Here is a 23208-nt window from a genome sequence, read left to right as displayed (position 1 = left end):
ACCAGAAAGCAGGACAGTGTACAAGTGTTGGCAAATAAATATACTGCCCTTGAGACTCAGGTGTCTCTCAGTCAGTAGGCTAGGTCGCAAGAGAAATGCACTCGATATACCACCGCCTGAATACGGCTGTAACGTTCTTTGGAACGGTAGCAGCTGTGCTATGCATCCTTACGTCATCAACAGGCAAGACGCGAATACACGAGTGATCGGGCAGGGCATTTTCTTGGGACAGGCGATAACATGCAGCGTCTGCGCAGATCTACTCCATAAGTCCAATCCAAACATTAAGCTAGGACTGCGGGAAGTTCGGCGCCTTGTGCAGCACCACGGCGGAAAAGACCAAGTAAGGGCTTGGCCGACCATGCTGAGCTCGCCGCACCCGATTATTGGCATACTGCCAGTGCGGTTCGCCACACTGAATCTCACGTGTGTCTTCGCAGGCGGTCGTGACGTTTGACGTCAACGCCGATCTTCGCAGCGTGTTCACATGGAACACGAAGCAGCTGTTCGTCTACGTTCAGGCGGAGTATGAGACGCAGGAGAACCGCATCAACGAGGTGGTGCTGTGGGACTCCATTGTGCAGCAGAAGGCAAGCGGCGGGCGCGTAGGGGAGAGGACGCGGGGAAGAGGGGCACCTGCGTGCCGTGCTGTAGCTGGTGCGGCAGCCGTTGTTGGCCGCCGGGCTCTCGCTGCAGGCGCACGAAAGGCCCCTACCTTACACAGTGACGAGGCTTGAGGGAGCGCTGGGGCCTTGCTTAGGGTCTGAGACTGAACCGTCAGCGCTGCTGCCTGAACACGAACAAGCTAAGCTTCCAGGTGAAGCCAATCCCAACCAACCCAACCCCTTCTTTGGCCCCAACATCACAACCAAATTCCATAGGACAAGGCGGTATTCAAGCTGTCCAACCATAAAACAAAGTACGCGTTCATCGACCCCGGGCACAACCTGCGCGGGCGGGACGTGAACCTGACGCTGGTGTGGTGCGTCATGCCTCGAGTGGGTGAGTCCTTCTGGATCCGGATTTGGCGGGCTGCGCCGGGAACGAAGGGGGCCTCACAGTAGTTGGCACGTGGCAGACCACTGGGGCATGCTGCTGGGGCGTGCAAACGCACGCCGCCTGCACGCTGCCTGAGCGGCGTAGGGAGAGGCGCTGCAGGACATGACCGGCCGGGCCCAGGCGCCCTGCGTGCGTTGCGTCGGCCCCAGTTGCACTGTCTGCTGCGCTGCCTCAGCTGCTCTGCCCCGCCCCTGCCTCCTGCTGCGGCTCCTGCTGCTGCGCCTGCAGGCCGCATGTACACGGAGCGGCACACGGTGTCCGTCGGCAAGATGCCTGGTGAGAGCGGGAAAGGGTGGGATAGGAAAAGCAAGGAAGGGAAGGAAAAGGGTGGGAAGCGCAGGGAACACGTATTCAGCCTTAAGAAGGGGCGATGAGGCGGGACAAGAGGGGCGTGTGTGTGGGAGGGAAGGGGAGGCCGTCCTGTTGGATCCAGCTTGGACAGCAGCTGGCTTGGCACGGCGTTCCTGCCAAGCAACACCTATCAACCAGCAGTACAGTTGACGGGGCGGAGGAATGGAGCGTGCGATGTGCGCCGGGCGCTGGCTCTGGTTGGTCTCACACCGGTGCTACACCGGCGGGTCCGTCGGTTTACGACATTTTCGCCTCGGTCCTTGTGTGTTGCCCCTCGCAGCGACATACATCTAAGCGGACTGCGGAAGAAGGCGCACCCGCAGCGCGAAGCGGCTGGACAACCTGGCCATAGCGGCTGACTGGAGCGCAGGGCGGGAGATGCTGCATGAAGGAAGAGCCTGGGAGACGGGGCGCTTCGGCCGGCTGCGGAGGTGGAGAGGCGAGCGGCGCTGGGTGCTGCCTAGTAGGATGAGTCCTTGCGTGGGCAAGACAGCGCTGGGCGGCTTGGCCGGTGCCGGAAGGCCCCTGCGCGCAAACCCGTTGTGTGTCAGGACTGCGGGCTGGTATACCTGCATGCGACAAGGTGTGGCGCTGTGATGGGCCACGTAGGTGGCTTGTTTGGACGGGCTGTGTGAACGGGCCTACGGAGAGCATGGTTGCGCGACAGGGGGAATCTTGTGTGCCGGATGGTGAGGCGGTGGTGCAATGACCGCGGGCGAGTACGTGATACGCGCGCTGGAGCGGCATGAGGAGCCACAAGCTGGAGGTCGTATGCGGTGTGGAATGCTGTCGCTCGACCGCGGCCTCCTGAAAGGTCTTGTAATTATGTTTTGCGCTGCGTCCCTGGTGTCACGCGATACCGTGTGCTGATGCCGTGCTCGCGTGCCCCGACACTGGTCCCTACTTGCAATCGCGTGACACTGGGCTCCCGCTGCACTACACTCTTTGATGCCGCTGGCAGCACTTGCAATCGCGTGACTGTATCCAGCATGCGTCCGCGTTGCTCGCACCTGCAGCCGTTCTGACTCATAATCCAGGAGGTCCGCTATTTGGGTACGGTACTTTCCACATTACAGCACATGCCAATGCAGTCTATCACAAGGACCGCACGCACCAGCTTGACGCGTCATGCCTCCGCGCGTACCGTATGTGCCCGCCGCAATCTCCTGGCCGTTGCTGCTGTAGATGCGATCGTGCCGCTAACACCTCTTGCGACTGGCCGTGGGCCATCGGACCACACGCCGCGCCGTAAGCACCCGCCTGTTCCTGTCCACCTGCTGGACTCATACTCACTGCACGCACAATCCTTGCTTCTCACACTCTCACCCGTCTCTCATTAGGCTTGGGCCATCTTGCACACGTGCGTCCGAATGTCCGCCCCCTTGCTATTGCACTTGCCCATGGCCCGGGCACTGCGGTCACACACCGCCCCCCTCCACACACAGTCCGCGACACGCCTGTAACGTAGGTGTTACCGTAGCGACATCATGTACACTAACACTACCGTAGTCAAACCAAAACACGACAGTTCTGTCAGCGGTCAATTGTATGTAGGCATGCACACGTAACACGTCAACCTACGCGCTCACTCACCAAGCAGTCATTATCCTAGCTACAACTCAGACATGCCATGTAACAGTCAACACCTTCCGCAGGACCCGCATGCGCAGCAGAGTCGGTCGCATCCACGCACCCTCACGTTGCTTGTCCTCTCAATTACTCAGCCTAGTCTCTCGTTGGGCGCGGGCCAACCCGAATCGCATAGCCCCCAAGCAGAACATTCCATCACGGCAACCTCACACGCTCACAGCCGTGCCCGCTGGCTGGCTGGGCACAGGCCCGAGCCGCGCCTTCGATTCCGCACCTTCAGGTAGAGTATTTCCGTGCCCGCGGGGGCCGTCCTGCCTCCTCGCTATGCGACCTGTTCCCGTCACACCCGGTTGCTACTGGCAAATACAATGCCCATGCCCATGCCGACACATGTGAACCTGCGTACAGACCCGCGTTGCAGACCCGCGCTGCCGTGCACACCGCCCATGTCCCGAACCCGCATGCCCGCTGCCCGTGGGATCTGCGCACTACCACGCCGTCATGTCAACCGCACACGTCAGTCAGTCGTGACCAAGTTGCCGCGCTCCTAACACGGTGCCTCACGGCGCCACCCTAAACGCTCTCGTTCCCGCTCCCGACCCCCGCCCCCCGCCCCCCGGCCCTGCGTTCCGGCGCACAGCCGCCGCTCACCGCATGCCCGCGGTCTGCAGCGGCGAGCTGTGCACGTGCCCGTTGCTGCTGGCACCGTTGCCGTTCACGTGCTGCGTCGCCGCGCCCGCGCCTCCCGCCGCCGCCGCCGCGGGCCGCACCGCCAGGCCGCAGCTGCGCAGCGCCGTCGCCATCGCGCCCTCGCCACCCGCCAGCGACACGGAGCGCACGCCCAGCTGCCGCAGCATCTGCGCCACCACCGCCGCGTCCTTCAGGTCGCACGAGTACAGCGCGCCCGCGCCCGCGCCGCCGCTGCCAAGCGCCGCGAGCTCCGCCGACGGCGGCAGCCCGCGCGCGCTCTGCCCGCGCAGGTACACCACCACGCCCGCGCCCGCCGCCGCCACGGACCGCAGCGCGCCGTCCAGCGAGCTCGCGTTGGCTGCGGGCAGGCTGCAGTCGGCAGCGCCGCCGGCGCTGGTGCCGGGCGCGGCGCAGTCCAGCAGGTCCGCCACGGTGCGCTCGTGGTGCACGTGCAGCAGCACGTCCGAGGCCGAGTCGGCCACAGCGCCGTGCACGAAGGCCACGTGCTCGGTGCCGTCCACGGCGTTGCGGAAGGCCTGCGCGGTGAGGCGCGCGCCGGAGGCAGCGGTGAGCGGCGTGGGCTCGCCGGCGGGCGTCACGATCGCCTCGTTGCGGAGGCGGTAGCGGATGAGGTCGGCGATGGTGATGCACTTGAGGCCGTGGCGCTTGGCGAACTCCAGCAGCTGCGGCGTGCGCGACATGCTGCCGTCCTCCTTGTTGACGATTTCGCAGAGCACGCCGGCGGGGAAGGAGCCGGACAGGCGCGCTAGGTCCACGGCGGCCTCCGTGTGGCCGGGCCGCACGATGACGCCGCCGGGGCGGTAGCGCAGCGGGAAGATGTGGCCGGGGCGGCGGAAGTCAGTCCAGGTGGCGGAGGGGTCAGCCAGGCGGCGGATGGTCTTGGCGCGGTCGGAGGCGGAGATGCCGGTGGTGATGTCGTCGCGCAGGTCCACGGTCACCGTGAAGGCGGTGTACATGGCCTCCTCGTTCTCCGCGCTGTTAATCATCAGCGGCAGCTTGAGGCGGTCCAGGTCCTGGCCTTCCATGGAAATGCACACCACACCGCTGGTGTACTCGACGAAGAATGCCATGGTCTCCGTGGTGACCTTGTCCGCGTTCATGATGAGATCGCCCTCATTCTCCCGATCCTCGTCGTCAATTACCACCACAACCTTTCCAGCTGCAAGGTCCGCCAGCGCCGACGAAATGCTATCAAAGCCGGGCAACGGCGTCTCAAGGTCCAACTCAATCGGCAGGCGCAGCGAGCTGTTTGCCTGGCCTTGCGTAATTACAGCGCAGCGATGACTTTGAATAGGCAATTGGGCGCTAGTCTGGCCCGAGGATAACAGAGGCTGTTGGGCGCGCGAGGAGACACCGCTGAGGCAACGTGCGGGCATTGCCGCCTGCCGCGTAGAGCAGCCCGCCGTTGCCCCCAGTAATTGCCCAGAGGCAAACTTAGCCAGCATCGTGGCGAGCGACCGACTAAACAAGCAAACGAAAAGCGAGGTAAACTATGAGTCGGCGGCCAGGAGCCTTCTTATCGCGCGCAGCGGATGGAAGTAAATTCAATATGGCCTAAAGAAAGCTTGGGCAAGCCGAATTGTACAAAAAGCATGTGCGGGAAGCTTGGGTAAGCGGGATGACAGTTCTGGCAAAGCCGATTTCTCCAGGCGAGGCGACCCAGGACTGCAGTTAGGACACCGCTGTGGATTCCAAGATACACGTTTAAAAGCGGTAGCGTTGATGTCGTAAGACATGGCTCGCTTGCATGCTTTGTTCGGCGCTCACCTTTCATGCAGGGCCCAAACCAGGGTTCTTGTCCGACTGCCCGACTATTAAGCGCCGTCCACCAACAACCCTAACCTCAATAACCCGTGTCTATAAACCCCTTGCACGCAGTAGCAGCATAACACACGGTGTCTCATAGCTACTTCCGTGGCCCACTTTGCAATCACACCCGCCGCTCCATGGGCAGCCACGACTTAACCCCACACCAAACCCGAAGCCACCTCCCCGGCTTTGCCCAGTTGTTCAGAGGCGTGGGGCCTGCACAGCCTGCACGCATGCCCTCCTTTCACACTCTCTGCAATTGTGCCCAACCCGCGTCAAGATGCAGACCATGCAACCCACGCTCTCACGCACCCCTAGCTACGCGCCCCAATCACACCTTGCTACCCAGTCACATGCTCCACTCCACAACCCTCACGTCTCAGCTGCCCTGTCCTCACACTGCCACGCCTCCAGCACGCTCCTTCACTTCACTTCATTTCCACCGGAGGTTCCCGAGGCGCATGCACCACGTGTTCACCTCAGCTGCAGCACACCGCCCTCACTGGCAACAGCTGGGGCCACGCCCTGCGCCACCACTTGGCCAGGCACCGCCGCAACATGACTTTCACAGTTTCAGAGAAGGCAGTGCCTCCACGCAAGTCGCTCATGGCAATAGCTCCACGCAGCTCCTCGCCGCTAAACGCTGCTCGCCAAACTCCTCGCCACCTTCACCGTCACAACAGGGCGTTACAGAGTCTTCACGAAGTTCTCCACAATCTTCTTGCCACTCTGCAGTGGCGAGGGTACAGCAATGTTGGTGACAGGACTATGTTCATATCCACGGCGCCGGGTGCAAGTCCTTGACAGTTGCCCTAGCGCCCCCTAGTGCCCGCGCCTCTGCCTGTGCTCCGCTAGTTTGGCGTGGTTTGGTTTAGTTCAGGCTGGCACTTACAACCCCCTTCCTTCCCACACACCCCTGCCGCGCACCTGCGTGATGATGGACTCGGGGTGGAACTGCACCCCCTGGATGTGCGGGTACTTCTTGTGGCGCACGCCCATGATGGTGCCGTCCTCCGTCCAGGCCGTGACCTCCAGGTCCTCCGGGATGGTGTCGCGCTTGATGACCAGGCTGTGGTAGCGGCACGCCTCGAAGGGGCTGCGGGAGTGGGGCGTGGGCCGCGGGTGAAGGGCGATGGGGGGGATTGATGACACGGTTTAGGCGTGCGATTCTGGTGAAAGCGGGGTGTACGTGCCAGAGCGGAGAACATGTGCCCCGGTTGGGATGGCGCGCAGGGTCAAGAGGAATTCGGGCCACGGGGGTGGGGGTGGTTAGCGAGTCGCGTTGCAGGTGGAGGTGTTGGAGAACGCAGTTGTGGGTGTGCTGTGACGCGTGCGTAAGCAGGACGCAGGAGCCGGGGCGGGAAGGCAGCGAGCACAACACTGTCGACACCCGCCCCAGCCCCACCACCCACCCCACGAGCCATGTCACGTCATGCCACGAGCAGTCCCCCTTTCCCGCTGCGCTCCGCCCACCCCGTGCCGCCCGCCCTTCAACGCCCCTGCCCATCCCCGCGTGCATCTCCATCTGGACCACCAGATCTGCTCTGCCACCCGCTGCCTGCCCTCCAGCTGACGGCCTCCGCTGCAGGCCCGCGCTCCAGCTGCGCCCCCAAAGCCATCCTGTTGCTGCCACGCCGCCCGAGCTGCTCGGTCGGATGCCGCGCCATCTCATTGCCATGTTTCACCCTCTCCCGCATGCACCCCTGAAGCTGCTTTCCAGCCCCGATCCAGTAGCCCTCACTTCCAACCCGCAAGACCATCGCGCACGATCCCCTCCTCTCTACTCTACCGTATTGCCCTGCCACCACGCCGAAGCTGCAGGCTACCCTCTGTATCGGGTCCAATGCTCCCCCCCTTTCCCCCCCCCTCCCCTGTCCTCCTACCCCTCGCTTCTCCCCTCGCCCTCCCCTCCCCTCCCCATCCCACGCCGCTCGCGACACGTCACGCGGCACGCCACACCTACTTGGGCAGGCCCTCCAGGAGCCCCACGTTGGTGTGGAACACCGGCGACGTCTTGCCGTGCATCACCCCGCACGGCGCGCGCACCACGTCACCTGCAGCGCAGCACACCAGGGAGCCAGTCTGACGGGGCGGCAGTCTGACGGGTGGCAGCCACGGCAGCAGCTACCGCCCATGCGCGGACGACCGGCTCTGCAGTCGCCTGCCGCCCCAGGGGGAATGTTGCAGGTCCTGGCGCGGCGGCCTGAGGGCTGCGCCAGGCCGCTGTATGAGGTCACTGGATTCCCTCAATTGCAACTTCTGCGGCCTGGGTGCGGGCGGCGCCGGCGCCCCGCTGCCACTGTCGCCACGCCCGCAGTGGCCGCCCGCTGTTGCCGCCCGCTGCAGGTAGCGGTATGTGGCTGCGGCTGCCCCACCACGACCCTCACACGACGCACGGCAATGCTTCAGGCGCCTGAACGGGTTGATGCTCATCCTCACGTACATATGCTGCCTGGTGCCTGCCCTCAGCCAGGTTTGGCGTGCGCGGCCCTCACTGGTGCGGCGTGTGCGGCGTGTTCCGCCCCTGGCCTCCTCCCCGTTCCTGACCCATGCTACCCTCCATCATCCCTCCACCATCATCGCAGCAGCCCCAGCACGACGCACCTCCGAATGCCTCGCCAATGCATTGATGCCCCATGCACACACCAAATAGTGGGAAGTCGGGACCCAGCTCCCGCACTGTTTGTAGGGAGATGCCCGAGTCGATGGGCCGGCCTGCGCGCACATGACAGGAAACCGCATCACCGTCAGTTGCACAGCCCAGCATTCCATGCACAAGATGCGGAAAGGGCTAGCTGACACAAGTTAGCCCTGTTTGGGCGTATCAAAGGCGGGACGCGCCAAGCCAAGAACGTGGCGCTGGGGCTGCGAGGCGAGCACTCACCGGGGCCGGGCGACACGAGGATACCGCGAGGGTTCATGGCCCTGATCTCATCCACGGTTTTCTCGTCGTTTTTGTACACCACATAGTCAACCCCAAAGTCACCCAGATACTGCAATTGGCGTCAGAGAGGGCAGCGGTGAGGCGCTGAGACGTGCCGATGCCTCGCGGCAAACATGCAGCGACCGCCCCACCTGACACAAGTTGTATGTGAAGCTATCGTAGTTGTCCACAACAACAACGGGTCCTTTAGCAGCCGCTGCTGACGCCACGGGGCGGCAGACGCGAGCGGGCGCTCGCCGCAGCGATGGCTGGGCGCCTGCAGAGCAAGCCCACAATTTTAGTCGCATCAATCCTAGATCTACGTCCAGCTCTAGAGTCACATACCCGAGGTAAAGGGCCTAGCCCGCGCGCGCAAAGAAGCCTGCATCTTTCTCAGCACGTGCCCAAGTCGGCAGGCGCCCCTAGAGTACTAAGGTAAAAGCTCAGAGCGAGAAACAACTTAGAATTTAGCGGGACTGGGCAAAAGGGCATCCAGGTGCACAACTTGCATGATGGGGGCCCGGTCGGCATTTAGTCAAAGCGGTCCCTGGGTCTGCGATTTACACCTGCACATTCTTATGTATAAGATCCATTTGCTCCAAAAACGAATATGATTACGCGTTACAGGCGTCTTGATTTCACACGCGCAAACTTATGGCAAACCTGAAGGAGGCAACTACTGTAGCGCGTATCCCTTTCCCGTAAAGGACAAATTGCAAGCACTCATGAGCCAGAGAGCACGGCGGAGCCTGGTCGGGGCTTGGGGCCTCCGTGCCACCCGCGTTGAGGTTGGCGGCGATGCACGCCCCGCAAGCCTCAGCTGGATCAGCTGCAACCGGGAGCATGAGGCCCAAGCGATTGCAGGTTAGGGCTGGGTTTTGGCACCTTAGGATTGCCTGAGGACTGCAACTCTTTGTAGGTTCTCCTGTGCAGCCTTGTTCTCCGTGTTCTCTGCGCCACACGAACCGTGCGTGCGCGGCGCATGCCCGAGTAGGCCTGACAGCAGCTACATCGGCTGCAACCTGGGACTGCATGGACACAGGCCCCGGTGGCATTGGCACTGCTGCTTGGCGGCTCGGTCCCGCTCATCCACCTACGTCCACGTGGAGCGGGGGCTGTTGCGATGTGGGCCAGGCGAGGTTCTTGGGCCGGGGAAGAGGGCTAGGTGAGGAGGGTGCGACAACCGAGAAGATGCCGGCAGGCGGCTTCCTGTGGTGCAGATGCGCTGGCCTGTCTGCCCCGCCGACTGAGTCACCGGTGCCCCCGGTAGCTGATTGCTCCGGAACCCGGTTAGCTGGGTTTGCACGGTCGGGTCATCCGCACAGCTGAAGTGGGCGAGAGGGGACCCGTGAGGGCCTCCGGCCTGGTCCGGCCGGCGCCCCAATCACACGAACTCTTTGCAGGAGCCCCCTACCGTCCCGTACGTATGTACAGGCTGGGTCGCATTGTAAAAAGCAGGTATGAATGAGGGTTGGCTGGCCCGGACAACGGGACGCGGCCGCCCACGTCGAATCAGGCATGGCAGCAGCAGCTCCCACATGTCCTTGGTTTCACCCGTGCCTGTTGGCGCGCTTAAAGCATCGGATGCGGGCGTGAGGTATTGGGCAACCGGCCGATATGGTGCTGTAAGATGAAGTTCAGAGTTGCTCAGGCTGAAAGGCAAGACGCAATCCATCATTGCTTCCCCTGCCCGCCCTTGTGGTGATTCTTCCCCTTCATCCGTCTAAACCCGCACTTGCTGCCCACCAGTGGCGCTGGCCGCGGCCCATCTCCGCATATTCGGCACTATCGGCAGCCCACGCACGTTTCTGCTTTTAGCCATGGCCCTGTTCGCGACCACCGCGGCACCGCTGGGCACTACTGAGGGGCTTTCATAGTTTCATTGATAATACGTGCAACGCCTCTAATGTAGACCTAAGTTCCCACTGCCAGGTCAGGTTGTGCACGCCCGGTAGGTCAGGCGGCAATCTGGGGCACGTGGCCCGAAGAGCAAGTGCAAGCGCATGTGGGAATGCAGACCCTGCAACACGTCGTTCTTTGGTTTTCACCCGTGCCTGATGGCGCACTTAAAGCAACGGTCCGTGCCCCCCTGCCCTGCATGTCTACTTGTCACACGCACGCACCGGGGAGCCCCAGCATGCGTGGGCAGCAGCAACAATCCATAACGCCTCCGTTGTTACAGCTTTACTCCACTGGTGACAGTGGGGCAAGAGTACCGGCCAGAGCTTTCACCTTTTGTGTCGGCATCCGCGTATCAGGCACATGATCCGAAGCCATAGCAGACAAGTATTTAAGTCACGTCAGGGCTCCCGCTTAAGCACTGCAGTCTTGCGGAAAGACAGGAGGTGCCGCCGCCCGCACCCATCCAATGTCACGCACGACGCCCAAGCACGCGCGGCCGCCACAGTTGCCCAGGCGCAGCAGCTCAAGATCGACAGTGCCGTACACGGGCGGGTACAGCGACTAATACAGCCACCACCACCGCCACCACCCGCCGCGCCTTCACTCGCCGCAGCGCCAGCCGCCACCCGCCCCTGTAAATGGGATGGGCCTGGATCACGCCGGGCATTGTGCATAGCGCTCGGTGCATCCGCGGGAAACACATGCATATCCTTCGGAAAGAGGAACACAGGGCATACATACGCCATCCACACCTTCCTCCCAGGCCATGAGAGACCATCGGATACCCCCTCTTGACGCAACACCGCCGCTAGGCACACCAGAAGCGGGGCAAAGCTACCACCTGACCGTCACGAAGCCCGACCTACCGAATGGCGGCGCTCACGACCAGCATCCTGGCAGCAGGTTGGGAACCGCCATGCCCAGCTCCGCTTGCAGCGATTGAGTGGCGGAGTCCTTGACCCGTTCCGCCATGAAGTCGCGCAGACCGACGGCGATCGCGGCGAGCTTGGCGCGTCCCTCTTCCGTGCGGTGGTCGTCCACCTTTCCAAACGCCCTGCTGGGTGCGGACATCAGCACTGGGTGGCACTGCAGCAGCACCTGCAGCGGCGTGCGGCCGTCCTGCGTGGACACAAATGCAAAGAAGTACACAGTTAGCTGTGCCCAATGAGCGCCATAGAATGTACAATTGTATACCCGTGTCGCGGCTGTGAGTTCCGCTAATTGTCTCCTCTGCGCACACGCCATCACTGAACGTCAATGGGGGGGGGGTTGTGCGCGTTCAGGGGTACACGGTGGACGTTCGGGACAGTCCTTGCGGATGGGTGGGAGAGGACAGTTCGTGCGGGATCTGTGCGGCAGGCACGGTAATTGATGGGGGTGCCTGAAAAGACAGATGAGCCAGTGCGGACCGGAGGAGGGAGCGATTGGACTTGCTGTTCGCGCGACTGAAGAGGGGAGGGATAGGCGAAACAGGGGAAATCGGTAACGGTATGGAGGGTCGGAGGACTTGGTCGGGCGGGGAAAGTAGTGGGAGGAGTGGGAGCGTTCTGCCACTGTGACGGTATGGTATGCACTGAATTGGATAGCCTCAACCACACGCCGTCATCCACTGCTGTGGCACTATGCTCCTCGCACCTACCGCGTTCAACTCCGCCAGGCATTTGTCGGCAAGCTTGCATCCAAACGTCTCCTCGACCGCAGCATAGAGCCCGGGCAGGGGACCAGCCATCGCAGCCGCTGCATGGAAGGGGGTGTCCGCGCCCAGCTCCCGAGCGGTCTGCAGAGCAAGACGCACACGTGCGAATGGGTATGGATGCATCCGCGCAACGCCCGACGTTTCCCAGACCGTTGCGGCATCTGTATAGCTAGTTGCATCAGGGCGCGACCTGTCTAAATCCATACGGGCGCCAGTCACCTTTGCCGTGAGTAACCGAGCCGGCAGTACATAGACTCCAATATTCACGACCGCGTCTGTCAGCGGCAGCTCTGCGGCCGTCGCAAACAGCTTGAGCGCGCCGCGCGCCACCTGCTCCACAATGTGGGGTCCCGCCTCCTGGCCTGCCGCCGGCTGAACCGGCCCACGCAGGCAGCGCAGCAGCGGCTGCAGGCGGGAGTCCTCGAGCGCCTGCTCCAGCTTCTCCTGGGACGCGCCCAGGTGCGCATGTGCGGCTGCCAGCAGCCCGCCCGCAGCCACCTCGCCGCCCGCCCCGCTGCTGCTTGCCCCGCCGCCCTGCCCGCCGGTCACCTCTGGCAGCCGCAGTACCGGCGGCACGTACGCCAGGAGCTTCTGAAGCTGGTCGTTGTGTCCGTTGAACTGAGAGCACAGGATGGTGAGCAGGCCTCCCAGGGCGGCCGGCTGCGGGACCAGCCCGTCCAGCAGCTGTAACACCGCACGCTCGCTGACCTTACGTAGGTCGGGTGACAGGGCCTCGTTCAGCAGCTGCTGCGCCTCCTCGTCCAGCTGCTCCTTTGCAAAGCTGATGTGCGCCATGACGAGCGCGTGCTGCCCATGCACGGCCGCCAGCATGAGCGGCGAGTATCCGTTCTGCAGTGGGTGACGGGATCCAGCACACCAGCTTGGGTCATCAGGCATAGGTGACGAGCAATCAAGCCAGCACCCCGCCCCGGTGTCTCGGACACTCACCTGGTCGACCGCGTTCATGACACGTTTATAGCGGTCAAAGCAAAGGCCAGCCATGGCCAGAGCCCGCAGAATGGTGAGGTAGCCCTGCGTGCTTCCGGTGGCGCCCAGCAGGTGCAGTAGCGTGCGCTCGCGGTCGCCTTGCTTGCCCTGCAGCACAAACAGCAGGCCAAGCACGCACGCACGCACTCAATTCGCAACCCATCCAGACAATCTACCAAGGGTGTCATGACATGTAAGGGGCCCAATATGTACAGCAGCGCGCACCTTGTACAGCAGCAGCAGCTCCGGTCGCTCTAGCCCAGCCTCCGCCTGGCGTTCCACGCGCACAATGTCGCACAGCACCGCCAGCAGCAGCACCCGCTGCATGAAGTCGTTGACGGGGCCGGCGGGCCAGGTGCAGTGGGCCGCCTTGTGCAGCAGCGTAATCACCTGGAACAGGTTGGCCGCCATGAACGGGTCCTCGCGCCACTCCTCCAGCGCCGAGAGCAGCTGGCGCAGCAGCACGTCGGTCTGTGGCGGGCTGCACAGGTGGGCCAGCGGCCCGGCGCCGATCTGCAACCAGGGGCCACCGATGTGCATGTGTGGCCACAATGAAAGACAGCAGCAGCACAACCACGTAGGGTTTCACCCATGCCCGAGCGGCAGGATCACGGCATGCGAATCCAACCTTAACTAACACATCGGTTGGGCACCACGCACCGGCACGCGCAGGCACCCGCCGGCGTCAGTGAGCCCGCGAAGGCAGAAATCGCACTCGTCCATGGCGCTGCACAGGCTGTGGACGCGCGGCATGAGCTCCGGCAGGCCCTTGCGCTTGTCGGCAAGCGGGTGCATTAGAGTCCCCAGCACACCCGCCAGCACGGCGGACATCAGCTGGCTGGGATACAGCACGCCTAGGCCGCCGTGGCCGGTGTTCCACAGCGCCGGGACAAAACTAAAGAAATTGACGCAGCCGTCGTTGGCATGGTAAAGCACCGCCTCCGGCAGCAGCAGCACTATCAGCGTGGCCTGAAAGCCTTGCACCTGCGCAGGAGAGAGCCGGGGCCATAGCTAGTCAGCCAAGCCAGGCGAATGCGCCAGCTTGCAAGCACTTACGGCCAAGCAAGCAGTGCTTAGTGTCCATGCGTGCGTCGGACCGACACAACAGACACATCTACCTGGTGCAGGTCCATGCCCTGTAGCCGCAAGCTCGGGCGGCACCACATGTTGCCGCTGTTTATACACTGCTGCGCCCCCAGGGCCGTGAACCGAGAGGTGTGGTACCTGTGCACACGCCCATTTGGGTCCTGGCTCAGGTCGTCGTTGTCTAGAAACGTCGCGTCGCGGAACGGCTGCTGCTTGAGGTCGGTGAACCCCACGTTGTTAACCTTGATATCGCCGTGGTGCAGCCCCAGCTTGATCAAATGACCCGTCGCGCTCAGCACGCCTCTCGTCAGCGCCAGCCCCAAGCCCAGCGGCCACACACCCTCCTGCACGCGGTGCACGAGGGATCATACGGTTTGCCATCGATGTATGGCAATGGAACGAAGACGCTGCACAAGCTGCCCTGTGCGCAAGCTGCGGGCTAAACGCTTGCTGGCACCGGGCATGAATGAAGCGCGTGCAACCCGCCCAATCACCTGCCACGGGCCACGGGCCACGGTGTACGCTGCCAGCGCCTTCGCGACCTCCTCCACGGTCGTCAGTCGCTCCAACACCATGGCAATCGCCACTTTACCCTTCGCTGCGCACAGGCTCCGCAGCGCCTCGCCGGTGGTGAGGTCCGGGACGCGCCTGTTGACCACCGGCAGCAGGCCCATGACGCGCACACCGATGGGCTGCTTACTGTCGCGGTGAATCGCGCAGGCCGCACGCAGGTGGCGGAGCAGCGCTGGCCCTTGGTTGTAGACGGCCGCCAGCAGGTCCGAATCGATATTATGCAGCGGCTGTCTCGTGAGCAAGTCACCCCTGCCCACCACCCAAAAAACTGCGTTGTAGCTGCCCTGTGTAAATGCACACACAGGACAGGGCACGTTTAGCGGGTCAGAATGCGGGCCGGCAATTGCTTCCACGACACGAGCGCGCGCCACGTCATTCCGATGGCCGAACACACCTTACAAATGTGGTTGAGGGTGAGGCCTTCCCTGACCGCGGCCAGGGTCTGCGCCACCTTGGGCCAGTCTGGCGCGCCTGCCCACAGGTACCGGATGCACGTGTCGAGGTTGAGGTCCTTGAAGGACGCCCACCTCTCCAGCTGCGCCACCAGTTCCTCCATATTCTGGGTGCCCCGTTTAAGCCAGGGCTGCGTGGATGGATCTTCGAGGCCGTGCAATAGCACCAGGCTCAGCAGCAGGACGGCGGTGGCCGTCAGGTAGAAGCAAGGGCCCAGGTCCGAGCCCTGCTGCTCCTCTGCTGTCGCCACCACGCCCAGCACGATGTCCACCACAGCCTTGGCGGCTGTGTTATACCGCGCGTTGTGCTGCCACAGCTTTGCATTCTATAACATGCGTAAGAGAACGCCATAGATAAGGACAGGTTCGATTTGCCATAGGGAGTGCGAAGGACGATGCAGCAACAACAGCAGCACCCCCATGCGCCCCATGCTTCACGCAAGCCCAAAGATAGCATAGGCGGCGTGCCCATGCATGCGTGTCATCGGCCCGCTGTCCATCCCGCCCATGCATGCGCGCGCCTACCGGCGTCATGGCGATACGGGGCAGCCGGTCCACCCGAGGCAGCAGCCGCACCGGCGCGACTCCTCTCTGCTGCGCGTTCGGCTGCTGGGGCGTCACCTCTTTAGCCGAGCGCTGCGGCGTGGTGCCGTCAGCCGGCTCGTTGTCTGCTGCTGCCGCCGGATGCTGCGTCTGGACCTCCGCCGCCACTGACGGCAGTGGGCGTGGGCTTGGCGCTGCTGCCGAAGCAGCCGCAGCACACGCCGCACCTTGCCGCTGCACCGCTGCAAGATCTGCGGATGAGCCGCTGCAGCAGGTGACCGGGGACAGCAGTTCCAGCGCGGCTGCAGGCTGTGGCGGCTGCGGCGTGCGCACAGGGTCTGATGACGGCCGGGCCTCGCCATGCTGGCCGGGGTCACAGGCGCACGCCGCGAATGGCGCCGAGCCCCGCCCCAAGGAGGACGACACCGATGCAAGCGCCGCCCGCAGGTCATCAAAGAGGAGCTCTCCGCCGCCGCCACCGCTTGCCGCCTGGTCGTGACACGAAGAACATAAAGAGGGCGGGAGAGGGTGCAAGGGCATCGTCAAGGGCGGATAGTTACCGACTGCTGGGGCCGCTATGAATTGGCGACGAGTGGCATAGATGAAAAAGCCCAGCGGCATGCGCCAGCTGACATCGGTGCGGGCGTGTAGCGCCGATCCGGCGCATAAGGAAGCAAGAAAGTTTGGGCCCATGCACATGGTATCTTCATGCTCGCGCCAGCCAAACCGAACATGCTTTTCCACACGCAGCCAAGCCGTCCGCCCCTTGTCCTTCAGGGGCCTCGCGGCAGACTCTCAGGACACAGCCATGCAGCCCTCTGCCCAACCCTTGCTCGCGGTACTCACTGCGCCACTGGCCGGCGGTGCCATGGCTTGCCGCCCCTCCTCGCCCTCCTCTGCGTCCAGCAGCATGGCGGCGGCGGCGGGTGCCTCCGCCGCCTTCGCCGCCTCCCCTTCCTCCGCTGCCGGGCCCCCCGGCATGCCGTGCAGCATAGAGCAGCATGCCACATGGCTGCGCCACAGCGCATAACGCAGCCGGGCGCGCAACCACTCCTCATACGCCGTGGTGGGCCACAGCCCCTCCTCAGCGGCCACGCCGTCCTCGCCGCCCTCCTGCCGCGGCAATTCCTGTAGCGCCAAGCCGGACAATGCGATCAGGATGCCGCGCCGGCATGCAGTATGAAACTGGGTCATCAGCTGACCCCATGCAGGATGCCGCCGACACCGCTACCTCCCCACCCTCGCTGATGCTCCTGCCCGTTATGGCCTTTACCAGCCCCGCTCAAGTCGGCCTCGCCTTCACATGTGCAGGCAGACTCGCAGGATACAGCCACACAGCCTGCTCCCCAACCCTGCACGCCTGCAGAACTCACTGCGCCACTGGCCGGCGTTGCCGCGCCGCGCTGGACCTGCGCGCCCTCCTCCGTATCCAGCATGTCGGCGGTCGCGGGTGCCACTGCCGCGATGCCCGCCTCGCTGTGCTCCGCGGCTGCCAGCGCGCTCCGCCGGGCCCCCAGCCGCTCCCATGACGCAGCGGCAGACGGGCCGCCCGAGCTCCCTGCATCCGTGGCGTCCTGCGGAAGCAGTGAAGGGACGAGGGGTGGCGGGAGTTACACACTTATCAAACGGCATCGCAGCAGTGTGTGGTACGGTTGCGGTTGTGCGCAGTACCCCCAACCTTAGTCATGCCATCAGCTGCCAGCATTCAAGCAACACGGTACGTCCCTGCCGCCGGCCCTGCCCACCTCTTGGGCGTTTGCCCTGCACGGCCCGTACATTCAATGGATGGAGCAAGCCCCCGCAACAGCATTACGCAGCTCACCGTGCCACCAGCTGCAGCAGGCGGTGGCTGTGTGGCGGTCCTGCCAGGGTGCGGCCCAGGGAACACATCACGGCCTGTGGCGCCGTTGCCTTCGCCTGCAGGTAGGAACAGGACGACAACAGGAAAGCGGGTAGCGTCAGGACCTCAGGTGGAAACCCAAATCGCAGTCTCTAAAAGAGCAACAGAGGATCACGCTAGCTGGTGATGCACGCCTACGCGCGCTGCACTGTAGCCCTTGCCCCTGCTCATTTGAAGTGGTGCCCGAGGCTCAAGACGTTGCGAACAGCTATTGATTGCGCACGCTCACCACCTTGAGCTGTGGCGCCGCACTTGGACAAGTACCCGGTGAGCACATCCTGCATCACGTATGGCACGCGTATGGCCAAGTCTTAATCACGCACGACGCGGCAAATGCCAGATATGACCCCCCTCCAGCATTCCTCGCACGACAAGGTTCCTACACGGGAGGCTGCAAATCAACGGCATCCTGTCTACCTCGAAGCGTACCCACCTCAGCACGGGTGACGCGGGTGCCTGGCGCTGCTGCTGTCAAAATTGTGCACTGGCAGTCAACTTTCGGGACTTCCTGCGTCGGCACGGCGGTTTGCAGTGTGGGCATATTGATGTACGACTCCCAGGCACAAGCACCACATATGCAGCGGCAAGTTGTTTACCCCAACGCCCGTCGTGCCCGCACCCAGCCACCTCGCTAAATTTACAGTACACAATTGCTTGCTGCACACGCAGGTCACGTTTTGAATTGCGCACCGCAAGCACAGCGGACGAGTCTGGGTCCGCTGCCTCCTCGTGGCAGGAATCCACGCGCAGATCGGCGTAGCCATCCGTAACATCTGCTTCGGCGTCACCCCTAAGCACGACGCTGTCGGCATCACCGTGGCCAGCTCCCGCAGCGCCATCGGGCCCATCCCAGCTCATCGCATCGCTCGCGTTGCCCTCCTCCCCCAACATGCTGACATCGGTTTCATCATAACTATAGCGGTAGTTGCGGTCCAGGTCACCCATCAGGCTATCCGAGGCTCAGCTCAGCTGGTTCGGTAGAATCGGCGCAGAGTCGGCTCAGAGTTTGCGGCCCGCAGGCTCGCTTTGGCGCTATTATGGCCTACGCGGTATTGAACGTAGCGAGCGAGTACTGTAGACAGTTTGCGGGGCAATATGTTGCAAATAAGGCTGCAGGCACATCTCTCGCTGCGGGACTGTACTCGGCGTGGGCGCGAAGGCAGCTAACGCGGATAAAAGTATGCTATAAGCAGTCTGAGCCAAGTTGGCTTTACAATTTTGAGACGCGGGGCTCATCCCCCGTCGTACGCTAATAAATTGGCGGGGCATGCCCTGTGTTGGGTTGCTGGGAATAAACATGTCCTAAGTAAACAGCACTTGCATGTAGCGCCAGCAATTGACACGGCGCCTGGAGGCATCTCGACCGCGTGAACAGCTAGCTGCTTGTGTGTTCACAGTCGGGGTGTGTTCACATGCCCTGACACACACATACACACACGACGCGATAATTCAAAATAGAAAAGAATGCACGCCTTGCACCGGGTCTCGATCCAGTGGAATCCAGTGGAATCCACGCCAGGACCACGGCCACGGCCGCAAGCCCGCAACTCCGCAAGCCCGCAACGCCATTACGCCACGCGGACAGGAGCACCGCCACTGCGTGACACGAACTACGTCAAAATCAGGTCCTCCCATAATGATCAACAAGTCAAGGGATGCTCCTATGTTAGTTAGCACGTGCCCAAGTCGGAAGGCCCCCCTAAAGTACTAAGGTAAAAGCTCAGAGCGAGAAACACCTTAGAATTGTGCGGGACTGGGCAAAAGGGCATCCAGGTGTACAACTTGCATGATGGGGCCCCGGTCGGCATTAGTATGAAGCCCCTCGGCCTGCGATTCACACCTGCAACTTCTTTATGTATAAGATCCATTTGCTCCAACGAATAGGATTACGCGTTACAGGCGTCTTGCTTTTCACACGCGCAAACTTTTGGCAAACCCTGGAGGAGGCAGCTAGCGCGTATCCCTTTCCCGCTAAGAACAAATTGCAAGCACTCATAAGCCAGAGAGCACGGCAGAGCCTGGTCGGGTCTGAGGGCCTCCCGCCTCTGTATGCCACCACAGGTTGGCGGCGATGCGTTGTGCACGCCCCGCAAGCCTCAGCTGGATCAGCTGCAACCGGGAGCATCAGGCCCAAGTGATTGCAGGTTCGGGCTTGGTTTTGGTACCTGAGGATTGCCTGAGGACTGCAACTCTTGGTAGGTTCTCCTGTGCAGCCGTGTTCTCCGTGTTCTCCGCGCCGTGAGGACCGTGCGTGCGCGGCGCATGCCCGAGTAGGCCTGACAGCAGCTACATCAGCTGCAACCTGGGACTGCATGGACACAGGCCCCGGTGACATTGGCACTGCTGCTTGGCGGCTCGTCCGGTCCTGGCCCCGCTCGTCCACGTGGAGCCGGGGCTGTTGCGATGTGGACCAGGTGAGGGTGCCAAGGCACGGGGGCAGCGGAGGGCGCCACGGCAGCGGGCCAGGCCAGGGCGCGCCAAGGGCTGCGCAGCACCGCAGCAGCGGGCGGGGAGAGACGCTTGGGATTGCGGCTCTAGGGCGGCGGAAGAGGGCTAGGTGCGGAGGGTGCAAGACGCCGACAGGTTCACGCCGACAGGTTCACCCGTGCCTGTTGGCGCGCCCAAAGCATCGGATGCGGGCGTGAGGCATTGGGCAACAGGCCGACATAGTGCTGTAGAACGAGGTTCAAAGTGGCTAAGACTGAAAGGCAAGACAAAGGCAATCGATCATTGCTTCCCCTGCCCGCCCTCGTGTCTTCCCCTTCATCCGTCTAAGCCCGCACTTGCTGCCCACCAGTGGCGCTGGCCGTGGCCCATCTCCGCGCATTCGGCACTATCGGCAGCCCACGCACGTTTCTGCTTCTTTGCCGCATTGGCACGCCACACACCCCATCATTAACGCCATCACTGCCATCACCAGCACCACCAAGACCAGACCACAACGTCGCAACGTGGCATGACCCCTGGCGGCAGCGACGGCTGGATGCTGCCGCAAGCTACGGTACGCGCATTTAACTGTAGCAGGGTGCGCCACACCCTCATCACCATCACCACCACCACACACACTGCCACCAAGAACGGGGCAAGGCCCCCGGCGTCAGCGACGGCGTTGTGCGTGCAGGAGCGGTAATGCCGGTGACGTGCTGCACGTGAGGTTGGGGCGCTGTGTTGAAAGCCGTGGCCACGGCGTGACGGCATGGAATGACAGGCGGGGCAGGAGGTACCGTACCGGAGCACAACATGCGGCGGCTGTGACGTTGGAGCAACGGTATGGCAGTAGCCAATGCAGACCCTGCATTCCGCACGGCACGACACGCTGTTCCTTGTTTTGGTTGTTTTTTTCACCCGTTCATTCCGTTTGGTGGCTCGCGTGCCGGCGACGTCCAAGTGTGCCAACACTGCGGGACTGTGTGGGTAAGTGGGTTGGCAGGTTTGGGGCGGCAGGTCGGTTTGGAGATGATGACACGGGATGACACGGGATGACACAGGGCGGTTTGGAGATGACACGGGGTGACACACGGGATGACACACGCCCTGTTTGCATGTTGAACTGCAGGGCCGTGACGCCAACTCGGCTACAAACATGCGGCACGCGCTGATGGAGATGCTGCTTGGCAAACCGCGGCCTGCAGCCCTGCGACCTGCTGGCGGCGGTGGCGGTGCAGGGCCTGGCGGCGGCGGTGGCGGCGGTGCAGGGCCTGGAGACGGCGGTGGCGGCGGCGGTGGCACCGCGCCTACCGGCGGCAACAGCAGCGGCCACGGCGGCGTTGGGCCCGGTGGTGGCGGCGGCACGGGCGGCCCTGGGCCCAGCGGCAGTGGCGGCGCGCATGTTCGGAGCAGAGGGGGCGGGCAAGGCCACGTGGAGGAGGACAGCGCGGCGCCGCCTTCAAAGCGGCGCAGGCGCGCAGGTTGAGACCTGCCGGTGTTGTCTGGTTAGCGACCTGTGCTGACGAGCATGGCGTAGCGGGCAGTCGGCTGCAGCGGCAGGGGTGTTTTCCTTGGTTGGCCTGCTGCCTGCTGCACTAGTGCTTGATAGCTGGGCGCGACTGGACACATATGGCGGGCGGTGCCTGTACAAACCGACCCCGGCTATGTCCGGGAGATGAGGCTCGTATCGGAGCCTTCGGCCTCAGACGGAGGACGTGGCGTGGGCTCAGCCCACTTTTCCCTTGCAAGGGAGAGCCACCTTTTCTTGTCACCCGTTCACCAGAATCGGACCGGGGCCTCCCGCCCAGCACGTCTCCTGGTGGCACGCATGCACGGGGGAGGCCCAACATGCATTGGCTGCAACAAACCGCAATCCACAGTGCTACCGTTGTTACAGTTTTCCAACTACACTGGCGACAGCGGGGCAAAAGTGCCGGCGGCGGCGGCAACGGCCTGACCTTCCACCTTTGTGTGCACATCCGCGCCACCGGCATATCGTCCAAAGCCATAGCAGACAAGCAAAGAAGTTGCGGGTCCCATCTGAGTTACCGCGGAAGCACTGCCGTCTTGCGGAAAGACAGGAGGTGCCGCCGCCCGCACCCATCCCATGTCCCGCACGGCATCCAAACGCGCGCGGCCGCCACAGTCGCCCAGGCGCAGCAGCTCAAGATCGACAGCGCCGTACACGGCCGGGTACAGCCATTGATACAGCCGCCACCGCCACCACCACCACCACTGCTGCCACCAACGCTTGTGCGGGACGAGGAAGCAACGCGATGCAGTCCAGCCACGTCCACGGGTGAGCCGCGGACGTCGAGGAGCAGAGCTGATGTGCGGACAGCTCGCGTCAATGCAAAGGGCCGGGCGACAAGTGAGCAAGCAGCAAGGCGGCAGGCAAGCAAGCAGGCGGGGAGGATGCGCAAGTACGACAGGTGGGCGAAAGGGCAACAGCAGTGCGCGTGCAAAGACGCCACAGCCGGATGGGCGTTTGGTTGCGGAAGCTCAGAAGCTGGGTGCTGTCTCTATGGCGTGCCAGGAATTTCGACGTGTTTCGTGTCAGTCTGGCCGGAGCAGGGTCGCGCTGGCCGCGCTTTACGCCATGGTTGCGCAGTCCGGAATCACGAGGCCCTCCCCGGCGGGTAGGCGAGGTGTATCCAGGGTGTACTAGGTGTACCAAAACGTAACAGCTAGCAGTCTGGACCGGGCGAGAGCCGGAGAACCAGCCGTGCCGCGCACCAGAACGCGCAACCTTCAGCGTCGCCCGTCGCACTTGCACAGGGTGGGACGCCGTCATCGTCCAGGGCTCATCACCATCCTTGCAGCTCATCATCTACCGACGCTTCTCCGCGACACCGTCACACCACGGAGTGCACTCAAAAACGCCGTGGTGCCAAATCATCATCCATCCATTACCGTACATCACAGAGCTTCTGCAACACGGCAATCCGTGCGTCTGATCCCCACTCACACCCTAACTCCTAAGCGCAAAGAGCCAGCGCCAGGGACGCACGGCGCCTACTGTATGTGCCATACGCACATGCACCCAGGTGTTCAGCTCCACCATACCGCACCGGCGCACGTGCACTCAAGGTCTGATCCACTGCCGCAAGTACATCACCATGTCACCACAGGCGCCCCCGTGTCGCGCAACCTCAAACACCCAACATACCCAACACACGAACCACAGCCGCTCCCCACG

General features: G+C 63.0%; 4 protein-coding genes across 5 annotated transcripts; 1 reads left to right on the top strand and 3 right to left on the bottom strand.

The window, feature by feature from the left end:
• Positions 1-62: 62 nt before the first annotated feature.
• On the top strand, positions 63-2245 carry CHLRE_14g620400v5 (uncharacterized protein). Its single transcript, XM_001690254.2, has 6 exons — positions 63-183; positions 258-343; positions 441-590; positions 882-1002; positions 1288-1335; positions 1691-2245. Exons 1-6 carry the CDS (start codon positions 96-98, stop codon positions 1702-1704), a joined length of 507 nt encoding a protein of 168 aa, XP_001690306.1. The 5' UTR covers positions 63-95; the 3' UTR covers positions 1705-2245.
• Positions 2246-2468: 223 nt separating this feature from the next.
• On the bottom strand, positions 2469-5282 carry CHLRE_14g620350v5 (uncharacterized protein). The gene has a single exon (XM_001689798.2). The coding sequence runs from the start codon at positions 5154-5156 to the stop codon at positions 3648-3650; it is 1509 nt and encodes a 502-aa protein (XP_001689850.2). The 5' UTR covers positions 5157-5282; the 3' UTR covers positions 2469-3647.
• Positions 5283-5402: 120 nt separating this feature from the next.
• On the bottom strand, positions 5403-9112 carry CHLRE_14g620300v5 (uncharacterized protein). Its single transcript, XM_001689797.2, has 7 exons — positions 8789-9112; positions 8596-8720; positions 8405-8513; positions 8125-8235; positions 7484-7574; positions 6448-6616; positions 5403-6249 (listed from the first exon to the last, which is right to left on the bottom strand). Exons 1-7 carry the CDS (start codon positions 8829-8831, stop codon positions 6208-6210), a joined length of 690 nt encoding a protein of 229 aa, XP_001689849.1. The 5' UTR covers positions 8832-9112; the 3' UTR covers positions 5403-6207.
• Positions 9113-10506: 1394 nt separating this feature from the next.
• Positions 10507-18758, bottom strand: CHLRE_14g620250v5 (uncharacterized protein). 2 transcript variants are annotated; one of them, XM_043070172.1, is made up of 17 exons: positions 18273-18758; positions 18016-18090; positions 17812-17860; positions 17505-17599; positions 17056-17256; positions 16529-16810; positions 15665-16171; positions 15082-15465; positions 14609-14971; positions 14147-14458; positions 13689-14012; positions 13254-13541; positions 12990-13136; positions 12261-12890; positions 11985-12122; positions 11212-11464; positions 10507-10977 (listed from the first exon to the last, which is right to left on the bottom strand). In XM_043070172.1, the coding sequence occupies exons 1-16, from the start codon at positions 18471-18473 to the stop codon at positions 11225-11227; spliced, it is 4236 nt and encodes a 1411-aa protein (XP_042916845.1). In that variant the 5' UTR covers positions 18474-18758; the 3' UTR covers positions 10507-10977; positions 11212-11224. The 2 variants fall into 2 exon arrangements, with proteins under 2 accessions (XP_042916845.1, XP_042916846.1); XM_043070173.1 differs by having other exon boundaries at positions 17815-17860.
• Positions 18759-23208: the final 4450 nt, after the last annotated feature.

The sequence above is a fragment of the Chlamydomonas reinhardtii genome, chromosome 14, assembly GCF_000002595.2.
Source record: "Chlamydomonas reinhardtii strain CC-503 cw92 mt+ chromosome 14, whole genome shotgun sequence".
Classification (NCBI taxonomy): Eukaryota; Viridiplantae; Chlorophyta; class Chlorophyceae; order Chlamydomonadales; family Chlamydomonadaceae; genus Chlamydomonas; species Chlamydomonas reinhardtii.
This window is presented reverse-complemented; position numbering and strand designations above follow the sequence as displayed.